This window comes from Phacochoerus africanus, chromosome X (genome assembly GCF_016906955.1).
Source record: "Phacochoerus africanus isolate WHEZ1 chromosome X, ROS_Pafr_v1, whole genome shotgun sequence".
NCBI classification, from domain to species: Eukaryota; Metazoa; Chordata; class Mammalia; order Artiodactyla; family Suidae; genus Phacochoerus; species Phacochoerus africanus.
In genome coordinates this window covers 20,474,619-20,490,772 of record NC_062560.1, presented here as the reverse complement: position 1 = coordinate 20,490,772, position 16,154 = coordinate 20,474,619, and the positions used below count along the sequence as shown (strand labels likewise).

The 16,154-nt window shown below is 45.5% G+C and overlaps 1 protein-coding gene across 2 annotated transcripts in view; it reads right to left on the bottom strand.

Annotated features, from left to right (window-relative positions):
• The window catches only part of SMS (spermine synthase), a 51,794-nt gene that overhangs the window by 28,887 nt on the left and 6,753 nt on the right, over nt 1–16,154 (bottom strand). For both annotated transcript variants that reach the window (XM_047764514.1, XM_047764516.1), the window contains exon 2: nt 1,097–1,217. In XM_047764514.1, coding sequence (XP_047620470.1) covers nt 1,097–1,217 — 121 coding nt within the window. The remainder of the gene's footprint in view (nt 1–1,096; nt 1,218–16,154) is intronic.

The following is a 16,154-nucleotide window of genomic DNA, read 5'->3' as shown; positions in this document are numbered from 1 at the left end:
CGGCTCGGATTCCGCGTTGCTGTGGCTCTGGTGTAGGCCGGCGGCTGCGGCTCCAATTCGACCCCTAGCCTGGGAACCTCCATATGCCGCGGGAGCAGCCCAAGAAATAGCAAAAAAAAAAAAAAGAGTGCAAATTACGAAGAATCTTAGCAGTTTTGCACACCAGTGTAGATGATAAAAATCTAGACCTAGGGAAATGCAAAGAGCTCAACATGAAGTTCCCTGGTGGCTCAGTGGGCTTAAGATCTGGTGTTGTCACTGCAGTGGCACAGGTTTGATCCCTGCCCTAGGAAATTCCATATGCCACTGGCAGGGCCAAACCAAAAAAAAAAAAAAAAAAGCTCAGTGCACCAGTGCCTTCTGTTCGCAATCATTTAAGTTTCCTTTCCTACTATCATATTAACTTTCATTTAAATATTGCTTGGGTAAAAAAAGTCTATAGATACTCTAAATCGTAAGAAAAATATACTTAGAACTCTTGGATCCTTCCTGTCAAGCTAGTTGCAGACTTTGACATCCTGCATTTGACTATGGTCTGCATTAGTTGATAATCATGCATTATTGTGCCACTCACAGTGGGGTCAGCAAACCAGCAGCATCAACATCTCCTGGGAGCTTGTCAGAAATGCTATGGGGTGGAGCACGGCCCTTTGTTTTCAACAACTCTGGATCACTGCCTGCTGGTTCACACTGCTTACACTGCTGCTCAAGGGCTCTAGGTCTTGGCCACACAGCAGAATCACCTGAGGGGCTTTGGAGAACTACTGATGCCCAGCGGCCTCAATCTCTGGGGGGAGTACCTCTGGGCATAGAGTTGTGTTAAAGTGCTCCCAAGTGATTCTACTATGCGGGTAGAGCTGAGCTGCACTGAATTCCAGCCCCCTTCTCAGGGATGCCCAAGGAGGAGAGAAAAAACCTGGGGACACCACCCCACCACTACCCTCTGCATAACAATACCAATACCACCACCACCACCACCACCACCACCACCACCACCCAGGCACATGCAGGCATGCATGTGCGCACACACACACACACACACACACAGCTGAAGTGCTCAGATCTATCTGAACAGGAGCTCTCAAGACCACCTCACCTGCCGTTTTTGTTGATGTAGGTCGCTAAATAGCCATGATCCTGCCAGGTGTGCACCGACTCTGTCATCCCCTGCTCCTGGAAAATGGACTGGAGGCCTTTCAGAATGGTCTCACCATCAGCTGGAGAACAGAGGAGAGAAGGCCAAGCAGTCAGCATGAAATGTCCAGAAGCAAACCAACTGAGGCACAGTTGGATGAATAAACTTGCTAAGAAAACTTGAATATAGCTGCCAGCATCACTCATCCCCTTTGTAAATGGGGTAGAAACATTCTCAACCCTACAAGGAGAGGCTGCAGATTACCCAGTAACACAGTAAGAGCACCAACACTAACCACAAAACAGCTGTGCCAAAAATGCAGACATATTCAGCAGACTAGAAAGAGCCTAACGAAATACTCAGCCTAATCAGAAATTAGAAATACAAGCACAATAAATGACATTCCACTTTAAGTTAAATAAATTAGCAAGGATACACAATACTAGTACAGGATTCCACCCACTGCTGATGGGTACCATAAAGGACTTCAAAACCTTGGGCTTTATGTTCCGAGGGTCTTACAATAAATATGGCTTGCTTCTATTATTGGAAAAAATGGAATGACGCTACTAACTATTTCTAAATAGTAGAAAGTGAGCAACCTACCCCCTTTCTCACAACCCACCCCCAGCCACGAAAGTGGTGCTCAGTGTCCCCAGGTAGGACTAAGGTCAAGGTTATAGACATTTCATTAACCTCTGCAGGTTCACTTGAAGCTAGAATCCTCACAAACATCCACCACTAATGCTTCTTAGATAAAAGGCAAAATGCAATTTATTCTTCTCGAGTAATATCTGCCAAAGAACGCATTCCCTGAGAAGGGAAAGATAAAGAACCAAGAGACAAGAGGAGTTACTGTGTACTGTCCCACGGGCCCTCCACAGGCTGGTGTTTTCTCCACATGAAGGAAAAAAAACGGCATAGGCTGCAAAGCATCAAAATGAGGCATCCCTGTGACCTGAACTGAGGGCAAAAGAAAAAAAAAAAAAAGATCCACAGCTGACCGCAGTGTGGTTTCACAAGCAAATTACACTAGAATTCCTTCCACATACTAAGGAGTGCCAAAAAGGACTGGCAGGATTTTTTTTTAAATCTACACAGAGTCTATCTCCAGTGAACTTTTGCAACTATGCTCCCAACACCTTCTTTCACAGTAAGAATGAAGGCCACAAACTGGGTTCAGAGGCCAAACTGGGCAGCACGTATGTCTTACTTTGGCAGATGAAGACTTTTTTGATGTAAATTAATTGCCATTTAAAATCTGAAGGTTTCAGGAGTTCCTGTCGTGGCGCAGTGGCTAAGGAATCCGACTAGGAACCATGAGGTTGCCGGGTTCGGTCCCTGCCCTTGCTCAGTGGGTTAACGATCCAGTGTTGCCGTGAGCTGTGGTGTAGGTTGCAGACGCGGCTCGGATCCCGCGTTGCTGTGGCTCTGGCGTAGGCCGGTGGCTACAGCTCCGATTAGACCCCTAGCCTGGGAACCTCCATATGCCGAGGGAGTGGCCCAAAGAAATAGCAAAAAGGCAAAAAGGCAAAAAAAAAAAATAAATAATAAAATAAAATCTGAAGATTTCACCCACCCCTACTGTAGGGGGTAGAAGAGTGCCCCCCCACCCCCAAGACATGTCCACATCCTAACCTCCACAACTTGGGAGTGTGACCTTATTTGGAAAAGGGTTTTTGCAGATATAGTTGATTTAAGGATCTAGAAATGGATCATCTTGGAATATCCAGGTAGGTCCTAAATCCAATAACTATCCTCATGCGTCTGAGGACTGGAAGACAGGGAGGCCGAGGAGCTGACGATGGGAAGACAAAGGTAGAGATGGGAGTGACAACGGCAACAAGCCAAGAACACGCCGAGCCACCAGAAGCTGAGGAGGCAAGGGCTCCCTCCTGGAACCCTGAGAGGGAGTGTGTCCCTGCTGATACTCTCTGTTCAGACGCTGGCCTCCACGACTGGGAGCCAGCAAGTTTCCGTAGCGTTGTGTTGTTTGTTTCGGTTTTAGCTGCAGGCACGCACAACTTTCCCGGCCAGGGATCCAAACTGCGCCACAGCAGCAACCTGAGCCACAGCACTGACAACACCGGATCCTCCATCCACTCAGCCACACAGGAACTCGTAGCTTCCGCCGTTTTAAGTCACCCCGTTTGTACTTTGTAACAAGAGCCCAAGCAGATAAATAACCTCACCAAAATACTTAACTTTGCTTAAGAAACAAAAGCAAACAGGCGCAAAAATGGCAATGAAGGGGTGATTTTTTCACCTTCTCCATCTCCAAACACTGAGCAATTAGAATAGTGCAACTAAACCTCACAGACGACATTTAAAACAAAACTAAATGACAGACCATCTCCCCAAATGGCACCACACGAGTAGGTGGAGTCCAGGCCCCAGCCCAGAGCCCTGTGAGGTCCAGGGAGTGTGAGAGCAACCAGAGGGCAAAGTAAAGGGACGTCGACCCCCCATAAAAATACCAGGAGGGGTTCACCAGAGAGGAAGGCACCTCCTCCTTTCAGAAGACAGAGTGGGGAGCTGGGTAGGGCGGGAGAGTGTCAGGGTGGACGGCCAAAATGCAGGGGCCTCTTCCAGGAAAAGGCCCCCATCAGGAAGGAGGCCCTGGAGCAGCAGCCACACCACAGCATCACCTGACACAAGCAGACCTCTGCATCTCCTCTGAGTTGCACTCATTCCCAACAAAACTGTGCCTTTGGGCAAAAAACCTCGCTGGCTTTGCCCTTCTGAAACTGGCTTCAAGAAATTAAAAGGGGAGGCCACAATTACATTCCCTCGACCTGTGGTTTTTAAGACCCAATTTGGCCCCCTAAAAAGACTTCATTTTCAAAATTGATACAAAGAACCAACCTCGTTCCACCCATATTTGTCCATGAAGCCTGGTGGGGTCAGGCCACCATGGAAGTGACTGAGCTACGGGGTGGTGAAGACAAGTGCACCCAGCAGTACTTAAACTGTGAATAGGAAAGCCACTATGCAATTATTCAATCCCTCCTTGGCCAGAACAGATGTTTTCTGTTTTGAAAGTGTATAAAACAAATCATCACTCCTGGTAAACGGCCTCAAAACTGGGTTCTGTTGGCATATTACAAAACAGAACACAACCCCCCCCCCGCCATGCTGGCAAAGGGGACCGGCAGGCAGGGCCACCCTGCGTGCCACTGGCCAGGCTGAGCAGTGGAGGAGGGCCCCAGGCCCGAGCTGGGGCAAACTCTGTCCCTTGGGCAGGGAAAAGGGGTGTCTTTGTCTGATGCATGCAAAGACCTTGACTGCTGGCCAAGCCCAGCATGGCGACCGTTCCCTTTTTCTAAGTGGCACAATTAGCAGAAAGGCACTGAGTGGGCTAATAGAGGCCCTCCAGCCAGGTTTCAAATTAAAAGCAAACACATTACAAAAGAGATCCAATTTAGTGTTATTTTATTTCTACACTGTGGGCTCGCCCCCCAGTTCAGCACAAACACATCAGGTCTGAACGGCATTTCTGGCTGTCGCCACCACCTAATCTCTCTGGCCACCAAGCATGCCAGCCCTGCCAGGGATAGAGGAACCATGCCATTTTGCCCACTGTTCACCTCACTTCATAGTCAGCTTCCTCCTGACCTGGGGGCTCCGCAGTCAAGCTGCTCCCAGCCCTTGGGGAGACTCCACAAAGTGGAGCTAGAGCTGCAACAACTGCCTCCAATCTCTTTTCCAAAATCAAGATTTTAAAGTAAAAATTGGAAGCCAAGGCATGAGCTCCACTAGCCTTCAAGAAGTGGCTTCCTTGGTCTCAGGGCTCAGTAAAACATTTTGTGGATTAATGAAAATTCCATTTGGCTAAATTAATCATCCTTTTTCTCGTATCTTTGCAGAGATTCTGGAACAACTAAGACCAGTGGTTTTCAATCCCAGCTGCGAATTTTTTTTTTTTTTTTTTTTTTTTGCTTTTTAGGGCCACACCCACAGCATACTGAAGTTGCCAGGCTAGGGGTCAAATCAAAGCTACAGCCCTTGGCCTGCGCCTCAGCCACATCCACACCAGATCCGAGCAGCATCTGTGACCTACACCACAGCTGACAGCAACATCGGATCCTTAACCCACTGAGCAAGGCCAGGGATCGAACCTACATCCTCATGGATCTTAGTCGGGTTCGTTAACCCGAGCCATGAAGGGGACTCCCCAGTTGTGCATTATAATCACATGAGGAGTTTTAAAACTTCTGAAGCCACATCCTAGACCAGTTAAATACAAATCTGGGGGTGGGATCCAGGCATCACCTTTTTAAAGCTCCCTGGGAAATTTCAAGGTGCAGCCACATTTGAGAACCACTGATCCAAACCGCTAGATACAAAGAAGAAAGAGAAAGCCCCACTATCTGCAAACTAACTACACTCAAGTTACCAAAAGGTTACAGAAAATATTCAACAAAACAGGGGGCCTGAAAAGAGTCTAAATTCCCCACTAGCTATAGTCACAGGTAACCAACCCATGACGCACCCCAGAAAATGCTCTGCAATTACTTATCCAATTTCAACCTCCATGCCTGTCTAGTAAGGAGCATTTCATGTGACCAAACAAAATGTGCTTGTTCTATCAAGGTTCCTCAAGCCGTATGAAGGACTGTCCTGCTCCTCACAGGACAGTTAATAATCCCAGCCATATCTACATGAGTAGTGATGCCCCCTCGTTAAAAAAAAAAAGTGATGACCCCACACCCCAATTTCCCAGGGGCAGAAGGGAGGTAGGCAATGCAATCCCTCAAGAACGACTAGATGCTCTACACATGAGTTACACCTTGAGCCTGGGCTCAGAACACACCCAAATTTGGGAACTCACGATAGCCATGTCATACAAATCATAAATGTCTACAAATCAGAAAATATGAAAGTAGATTCACAATGCTAAAAAAGATATAAGCACACCGCTTTCAAGTAAATATGATAATCCAAACTAAGCTAATAAAATGTTGCTTGGCACAGGTTCTTAGAAAACCCTGGCCAGACAAGAATGATGTATGTGTAACGAGTGAACCACTCAGACAAAGCCTTCCCACCCAAGTGCTCCGAAACACAGCAACCTGACCCAGGGCAAAATGTGTCCTCATTTCTAGACTACTGCCCACTTCAGGCGTGTTTATTCAACAACAACTTTAAAGAATCAACTTGGAGATCTGGACCAAATTAAAAACACCACTACCAAAAGAAGGCAAGGGAAGACAAAGTCTCATCTCCCTGACTCATTTTCTCCTAGGGATCCATTTACAGGCCTCTCTAGGAGAACGAAGCTCACTGCTCTGACCTGGCCCATCAGCTCCAGATGGCCCAATCTGTATATTCAGCTGGAACCTGTCTCCCACCCAAATGCTCACTACACTGTCCCCATCTCAAGTCCAGAATCAAAAGCCAGCTCAGACTTCTGTACTCTTTCCCACCAATGGTTACTACCCCTGTCACCTAAGATCCCCCTTAACGGTCCCCTAAAACTTTTCCCACAGGTCCCCCACCACAACCTCTCTGTGCCACTCACACTCACTGGCCAGGACACCCCTCACTTACAGCTCTAATTTCCTACACCATCAAGTGGAGACACCACTTCACAGGGCTCCTATAAGGAACCTGGCACCGGTGTTCATCCCCTCGCAGTCAGGCACTGCCACCTATGACTATAAGATGGGCAGAAATTAATTAGACAAACTGTACCCACCCAACCTTACTAGCCCAAGAAGTAGAGAGACTCCTACCAAATAAAAACCTAAGACAGCAGGCACTCTGGCAAAAAGGCAGGAAAATATGCTTCAGTTAACTTCTTCAGCTTTAAAAGGCTACAATACTGTAACCTCCTTAACTAAGTAAATTCCATTAGAGGCTGCCCTCAGGAAATAAGCAATTTCCACACATCCAGAAAACCTTTGCACTCTCCGCACCCCTGGACCTTGCACCTTTAAGTCTTTTGCAACTTCAAAAGCATCAACTAAGACAACTCTAGACATAAGGTGTGAAGGCTTTAAGCCACCCAATGCCAAATCTCTGCCCCTTTGTGGTCATCACCCTGCACCAGCTGTGGGCCAGAGCCACACCAGTCCCCTCTGCAAAATTAGGCGGCTGCGTTCCTTTCTGCACTCTCACATTTAAGCAGCGCCTGGCAGATGAAATTAGGAGATGAATTTCTATCCTTGCCAAGTCTATCTTGTTACTTATAGGGGCTGGATATTCCACAACTCTCCATCAAGGACCCCTCTCCATTTTATTGTTTCCTAGGTCTCTCTCTCCCACAAAGCTCAAGCAGTTGAAGCTCCAAGAAGTGGATGGTTATTCCCACGGTTGTACCATGCCCAAGTGGTGTAGCCAAAGCCCAGCCCACCTCCCACTCCCCAGGCCCTGGTATTTCCAGAGCTCCAGGCCCTGACTTGTACTTGATTGCCAGCTCCCTCTGATCTGCCTCTCTTCCCACACTTCCATTTCCCCTCCAGGTCAGAGGGCTCAGCTGTGGCCCTACTCCCGTCGGCCTTTCAGAGATCTACACTCTCTTCGGGGGAGGATGGCCCTGAAGCTGCTGCCAGATCCATCTGCAGCTCCCCACAAGGGGAAGCATAAACGTAGGCATCCCTTCCCCAACACCTAAGACCCCTGCTATCAGAGAGCCTAAGAGCCAGGCTTGAGCTGTGCACTGTTTAACAGCTTCCTGGTCTTCTTGACAGACCCCTAAACCCCAAAGAGGAAGAAAGGGAAACAACTCCAATACAGTTGGAAATCATGCGAGCACTTACTTTAAAAATCTTCTCCATTGTCCTCATCTTTGACAGTGATGTGGTCACAGGACTGTATATGCTTTGGTCAAAACTTAGAACTATACACTAAAACTTACTCTATGTAAAATATATCATGTTTTTAAAAAATCTACTCGAGTACCACCCCCCACTGGCATAACCACTCTTGAGAACAAAACAGCATCGCATTCCTCGTGAGGCCCTTCCCACCCAAGCCGTTTGCTCCCAACAGTCCCAGTGTTCAAGAATACCTTTTGAACTCACTCTGAATATGCTAGATGTAACTTAAAAAAAAAAAAAAGAACGGTGAGAGACAGGTCCACATTACTGAAATCAAATGATGAAAAAGTCTTCATCTTTTACAATCAAAAAGAGCTCAATACTTAAATTTTACATTATACTTAATTTTTTTTTTTATTTTTAACAAAGGGTCTGTGCATCAGGAGACTTCTCAGACATTCAAAACCCTAATGAATTTCCAGGGATTAAAGCGAAGGGCAAGCAGGTGCTTCCTTGGCCTGTCTTAAATTCAAAAGCTTGGTGATAATAGTCCCACGTTTACAACAGCTGCAGGATGATTAATCTCATCACACAAAACCCAGGCGGACAGGAATGTTCAAAGCAGCACGACTCATGGTCAAAAAGTGAAAACACCCCAATTGCCCATCAAGTTATAAGTGGATAAACAAAATGTGCCATTATCCATACGATGGACTGTTATTTAGCCACAGAAGCAGAGTGAACTGTGAAGACATCATCTAAGCCAAAGAAGCCAGTCACAAAGGACCACATACTGTATGTTTCTGTTTACACGAAATGGCCAGAAAAAGGAAATCCCCAGAGACAGAAAGCAAATTAGTGGCTGTCAGGGCCTGGGAGGAATGGGGGGTCTAGAAGTGAGGGTGGTGGAGAAGGGGCACTCATAGGGTTTCTTCTTCAAACAATGAAAATGGTCCACAAGTGTGGGAGTGGTCACACAACTCGCAATATACGAAAACCCACCAAACTGTGTCCTTTACACAAGGAATTGTCTGAGTCCTATCTCAATAAAGCAGTCCAAAAACAGCCTCACAGGCAGCACTTCAGATTCTCAGTTACTGTGAGGTAATCAAGGCAAGAGAAAGTTCCAGAAGCCAGCTTCTACCCTTTAATCAACCCTAGGACAGGATATGGACATCAGAGTAAATAAAGGGAGTGCAAGGGGTGGTCTTCTCTACCCTCCCCAGCAATCACCCCTCATCATCAAATAGCAAGGGTCTGGGCAGCTGCCTCATACAGGTGCTGTCTCAGGCTGGAGACGCTTTCCTGCCACTCAAGTATGTCTGCTGCCAGGCTCAGTGCCTTGGGTACTTTAACTATACACAGTAACTATACTTACTAATAGTTCTCTGCAAAGTTCTCATCTTAAGAAAAATAGTTTTGGTTTTGTTTTTCTGTCTTTTGTCTTTTTAGGGTCGCACCCACAGCACACGGAAGTTCGCAGGCTAGGGGTTGAATCAGAGCTGCTGCCACCGCCGCCGCCACCGCTGCCGCCGCCGCCGGCCTACACCACAGCCACACCAGATCCAAGCCCCATCTGTGACCTACATCACAGCTCATGGCAACGCTGGATCCTTAACCCTCTGAGCAAGTCCAGGGATCGAACCCCCGTCCTCATGGTTCCTAGTCGTGTTCGTTAACCACTGAACCACGACAGGAACTCCAAGAAAAACAATTTTTAACTTCGTGTGGTTATGAATGTTAAATACACATTGTAGCAACACATACATTTATTGAATCTTTTTGTTTTTTTTCCATTATAGTTGATTTATAGTATTCTGTCAATTTCTACTGTACAGCAAAGTGACCTCTAGTCATACATATATACATACTTTTTCTCACATTACCCTCTACCTGAGACAATATTATAGCAATTACATTACCTCAATGAAAAAATAAATTACAGCACCGGGGTGGGGCTGCAAATACTGAAAAGGACCATGACATCAACAATTGCGGCTTATTTTCAGAGCACAGTTTCTGATATTCACAGAGGAGAGAAATCAAACCTAGAAAAATTAACTACAGAAACAAAGAAAAAGACCTACCAAAGCTGGACTGACAGCCATACAACAGGATACAGAAATAACACCCCCAGCTCTTTTTATGCAAACATACTAAGGAAAACCATATGGCACTGTTTACAGTACAAGCCACAATGACTATTTCTTAAAACTCACATTGTGGTCCACTTAGTACACAGTAAACTCGCTGCTAATTGTTTCACGGCCTGGCCTTCCCTTTCCCACTGCAGAACATCTCAAGGGCCATTTCCCCACAGACACGTGGGCCCCGACACCTACTGGAAAGGGGGCAGGAGCCTGGCTTGACTTTAAAATAATACCAACCGAGAGCCAATCTCCTTAAGGAGTATTTAAATAAACCCTTCAAGTTGAAGATAACCCTTAAAATTTAAATAAACCCTTAAAGGAGGGTTTATTTAAAAAAATAATAATCTATGAGCTACAATCGTAATCCCTCGGTACTCTGGAATCAGAACACTAATACAGTACTGTACCCTCTTCTTCCGAGTAAGCCGTTTGCCCCAAAGGCCTCAAGCCTCAGCTGGCACACGGAGGTCTACCGCTGCAGAGCTGGCACATGGCTCAAGCTCTGGTGTACATCCTTTTTTTTTTTTTTTTTTTTTTGTCTTCTTCGGGCTGCACCTGCCTTATATGGAGGTTCCCAAGCTAGGGGTCTAGGGGTTGAACTGGAGCTGTAGTCGCCAGCTTACACCACAGCCGCAGCAACACTGGATCCTTAGTCCCCTGAGTGGGGCCAGGGATCGAAGATACGTCCTCATGGAGATTCATTTCCGCTGAGCCACAATGAGAACTCCTGCCCTCACATTCTGACTTAACCCACATGGGAGGCGAACCAAGAGTGATAAAATAAGGCACAGAGGAATTTCCATTGTGGCTCAGTGGTTAACGAACCCGAGTAGTAACCACAAGGTTGGAGGTTCAATCCCTGGCCTCGCTCAGTGGGTTAAGCCGTGAGCTATGGTGCAGGTCGCAGACACGGCTCGGATTTGGCGTTGCTGTGGCAGTTGCGTAGGCCTGCAGCAACAGCTCCGCTTCGACCCCTAGCCTGGGAACCATCATATGCCGCGGGGCAGCCCTAAAAGACAAAAAAAAGTCTCAGAAAAGGGAGGTTAGGCCAAAGCCTGGCTTTCTTTTGGTGGCAAGCTGACACTGTTAGTTTGTGGCCATGAGACGCTCACTATCAGTCCATCTGCCCTCTCCATCAGGAGTCACTGGAGGAACAGGGGGCACTCCAACACCATGGCACGTGCCCCCAGAGAAGAGGAAGGGGTCACTGGGCTGGAGCACAGACACGGATGAGAGGTTACGACAATAGTGAACCCTCTCTGAGAGTCAGGCTCACCCTGACAGGAAAGGGAAGTTAAAGGAAACCCAAGCAGGCCCAGCAGCATCATTAAAAGGACAAGCAGGTGGCAAGAGGGGCATTACAGAGTCCGAGGCTTGAGGCTCTTGGCCCAGGAAAAATGACGAGCCTCTTACCTTCCGTTCAAAACTGCTCATCAGAGTCCACCGTGAGGCCTGCCGCCTCACCCTCACCCCACAGAGGAGACAGATTACAGGCTGGCCCAAGGCGGGATGGATGGGGAAGGTTTCCTTCAGTTCCCCCACAACAAGATTTCTTTCCCAAAGTAGAACTGGGAGAACTTTTTCTTTTTTTTTAATCCCGGAAGGATGAAATATGTTTTCTGAGCACTTAGCATGAATACCCAGGTTTCTTCCCACTAACTTTAGGTGGGCAGAATCCCTCAAAGGTCAGACCTATCAGCATTTGTGTTTCTATTAAAAAAAAAAAAAATTCTAGGGTTTCTGCCAGAGCGTCTACGCTAGGCTGCAGATCAACAATGAAATACCATTTCCAGAGCTAAAGCGGTTTGGACCTCATTAACTTTGCGCTATCAAAGAACACCTTCCTAACAGAGCTGTCCCTGAGGCGGCCCGGCACCTTCCCTGGCTCCGAGGTTGCCCAGGGCAGGCCCAGCCAGTCAGTGCTCAGGCCCGCCCCCTGCAGAAGGAGGCGCTGGCAAAGTGAGCGTGGCTGGAGGATGGTGCACAGACCGAGAACGAAGGGCACAAAACAACTCCCCCGACATGGGGAGGGCCGTGTGCTAGGTCAGCCTGTGAGGGACCTGGGAGCTGTACCTGTACATGTTCCCAGATGCCTCTGAAGCAAGCCACTGGCCTCAGATAATCTCAAGGCAGAGGTAGGCAGGCTTGCTCTCCTAAGGGCCACACGGTAAAGACATGAAGCTTTGCAGGCCAAGTCAAAAACAAAATACGTTTGTGTACTTTACTGCCTTTTAAAAAGGCAAAAATCATTCTTTACTGGAGGGCTGTACACCAAGAGGCCAGCAGAGCAGAATACAGCCCAAGGGCCTTAGTTTGTTGACCCCTGGCCTGAGGTTTCTTCCAGCTCTAAATCCTTAACCAATTTTTCTCCCTCTGCTATAATTCTACAACCTGAATTTCCAGCGGTAACATTCTAGAACTTGAGGCTAGAATAATCTAAGAAACATTTCCTACACTTCACTTAGCAACTTATTAAATGTGAAGAAAAAAAAAAAAAAAAAAAAAACAGCTAGTAACCTAACTAGGTCCCCTGCAATTTAAGGGATACATAGAACTTACATCAGCAGCTAATAATGGGAACAATCTCACATTCGAGAATATTTAAGAGCACCGGCCTCCATTTTAAAGTCTCAAATCACTAATCTATGCTCGCACTTCAACAACTTAGCAAAGAGAAAAATAAACTCAAAGCAAGCAGAGGAAGGGCATAAAGTTAACAGCAGAAATCAATGAAATTGAAAATAAAAAAACTACAGAGAAATGAATAAAGCAAAAAGCTATTTCTTTGAAAAGATCAAAAAACTGAAATCCTCTAGCAAGACTGACAAAGAAGATACAGATGGTCCATGTTAGGAGTAAAGCAAGAGATATCATTACAGACACCAAAAGGATAATAAGGGAACCCTACAAATGACTCTATACACATACATTTGACAACTGAGAGATAATAAGCTAATGCCTCTAAAAACAAACCACCACAACTCACCAATATGAAACAGATAAGCTAAATAGCCCTGTAACTGCTAAGGCAACTGAATTCAAAATTTTAAAACTCCACAAGAAGGAAATTTTGAGGCCCAGTTGGTTTCACTAGAGAACGCTGCCAAATATTTAAAGAATTAACACCAATTCTACATAATCTCTCCCAGAAAATAAGGGGAACACCTCCAAATTCTTTTTTTTTTTTGTCTTTTTAGCTATTTCTTGGGCCGCTCCCGTGGCATATGGAGGTTCCCAGGCTAGGGGTCCAATCGGAGCTGTAGCCACCGGCCTACGCCAGAGCCACAGCAACGAGGGATCCGAGCCGCGTCTGCGACCTACACCACAGCTCACGGCAACGCTGGACCCTTAACCCACTAAGCAAGGGCAGGGACCAAACCCGCAACCTCATGGTTCCTAGTCGGATTCGTTAACCACAGCGCCACGACGGGAACTCCTTTTTTTCTTTTTTTTTTCCCCAAATTCATTTTATGAAGCCATTATCCTAACACCAAAACCAGACAAAGCCCAAAAAGAGAAATCTATAGGCCAAATCTGTATCTCTCATCAACAGAAACAAAAAAAAACTTAAGCAGAAGTTCCCTTATGGCTCAGGGGGTTAAGGATCTGGGTTTGTCACAACAGCCGCTGCTGTGGCACAGGTTCGATTCCTGGCCCAGGAACTTCTACACACCACAGGCATGGCAAAAAAAAAAAAAAAAAAAAAATCCTTAACAAATCCTTAAAATGCTTAATTTAGCAACATATGAAAATAATTATATATCATGACCAAATGGGATTTATTCCAGGTCTGCAAGTCTGGTTCAATGTATTTACAAAATACACATTACGAAATCAGTATGATTCACCATATTAATAGGCTAAAAAAGAAAAATCACATGATATTAAAATGATGCAAAAAAGTATTTGACAGAGTGCCCTGGTGGCACAGTGAGTTAAGGAGCCAGCTGTGGTGCAGGCTCGATCCCTGGCCTGGACCTTAAAAAAAAAAAAAAAAAAAGCATTTGATAAAATTCAACACATGTTCAAGATAAAAGCTTTCAGAAACCAGCAACAGAGAATGCCCACAACTTGCTAAGAAGCATCTGCCAAAAACCTACAGCCAGCATTGTACTTAATGGTAATTGACTGAATACTATCAGTAGCAGGCAAGGATGTCTGCTCTCACTGCTGCCGTTCAACAAAGTAATCAAAGCGTAGCCAGTTCACTAAGGCCAAGAGGTCAAGATGCGCCCAAGGTTACACAGCTAGTAAGTAACAGAGCTAGGACCCAAACTCAAGCAGCCAGGCTCCAATCACTCGATTGTGTTGCCCCCCCTTAGTTATATAAGTGACAAAAATGAGGCATTTATCCCATACTCCAAAAACAACAGTGATTATCTACTTGTGGCAAGACTAGGGATCTGGGTTTCACCCTTTCTATTTCCCTACAGCCTGTATGTAGCCCAAAATGAGTAACTAAAAACAAACAAGAACATGTAAAAAAAGACAAATGCATCAATCATTACTTGAACAGCTGCTACAGTTTCAAGGAAAGCCGTCTTATTTATTCAAAGAAAAAAAAGTATGCAAGGGAACTCCATTAACAAGTTAACATTCACAAAATGCTTTTTTTTTTTTTTTAAAGCCCTATCATATTCCCAAGGGAATAAGCTGATGGTAAACTCTTTTTTCTCTCCAACCTAGACAAACCCCACTTAGGGACATCAAACACTTGGACTGACAGGCCAACCCCAGAACCCACTGAGCCACTTAGCTGCAGCATTAAATAGTTTAAATTATTTTAACAATGAATACTATCAGTAGCAGGCAAGGATGTTAAGACATTTATAAAACCTACACTATTACTGTTTCCCCAAGCATAATCCACGGCACCAGTTCTAAGAAAAAGGGTCTTATAAATAAGTCACAGGATGTAATGAACAGCATGGTGACTAGTTAGTATCATACTGCATATTTGAAAATCGCTAAGAAGAGATGTTAAAAGTTCTCATCACAGGAAAAAATAATTTTCAAACTATGGTGACATGTCAACTAGACTTACTGTGATCATTTTGCGATATATCTACGTATCAAATTATGTTGTACACCAGCAACTAATACGTTATGTGTCAATAATACCTCAATAAACAAAGAGAAAGGGTCCCACGTTGAACCCAGTTTGAGGTATCTTCTAATATTTTCTAGAAATTCAGAATGCCCATGATCCTATGAGTCTTGCTTAACCACTGTGACCTGCAGTCCTTCAGAAGAGACAATTTGGTGCTAAATATAACAGGATCCCAGGAATTGCTCGGGAGGGCTTCTTATCGTCGCAATTTTCATTCCAGGGAAAATGGAGTCATGCAACACAGACCCTTGGAAGTATTATCTTCAAAATCAAGCGGTTGGAGTTCCCGCTATGATGCAATGGGACTGACAGTGTCTCTTCTCTCTCGACCTCCGGCCCATAGCAGCCAGTTAAGAATCCAGCATTGCTGCAGCTGTGGCGTAGGTCACAATTCTTGCTCAGATCTAATCCCCGACCCAGGAACTCCATATGTCATGGGGCGACCAAAAAAAAAAAAAAAAAAAAAATCAAAGTATCTTCTTAAAATTCTACTTTAATAACTTAGAGAGATCCTGTAAATAAAGTAGACCAACCTTCAAATCACATGCCAACTCATTATTTTCTACCTCTCCCTTGTGCCAGCAGAACTTTCCTTATCTTTCATTAAGTGAAATTCATACCTCTTTAGAATTGGGCATCTTTATCCACTGGCATGATTTCAAAGTACTCGGTGGTGCTAAGTATTGCAATTAGTGCTAAGTGTTTTATGTATCATTTGACATTCTTCCAAACATTTTATTGGCCATCCCACCCAACAACACGGTGTGTGGGATTTGGGTATCACTGGCACCTTCATGCAAAGGGAGAAATTAAGATGCGTGGGAAACTACCCCCAGGGTCAAGTCAGCTCAGGAACCTAAAACATGCTACTGGCTCTTACCAGCTCCTTTTGATTTTGCCGCTTAGCACATAAATGCCTTTGATCGCAAGTATGGCCACTAGCTCAGGGGCTCATTCCAGAACACAGGTGACATCATCAGCTTAACAAAATGCAGGCC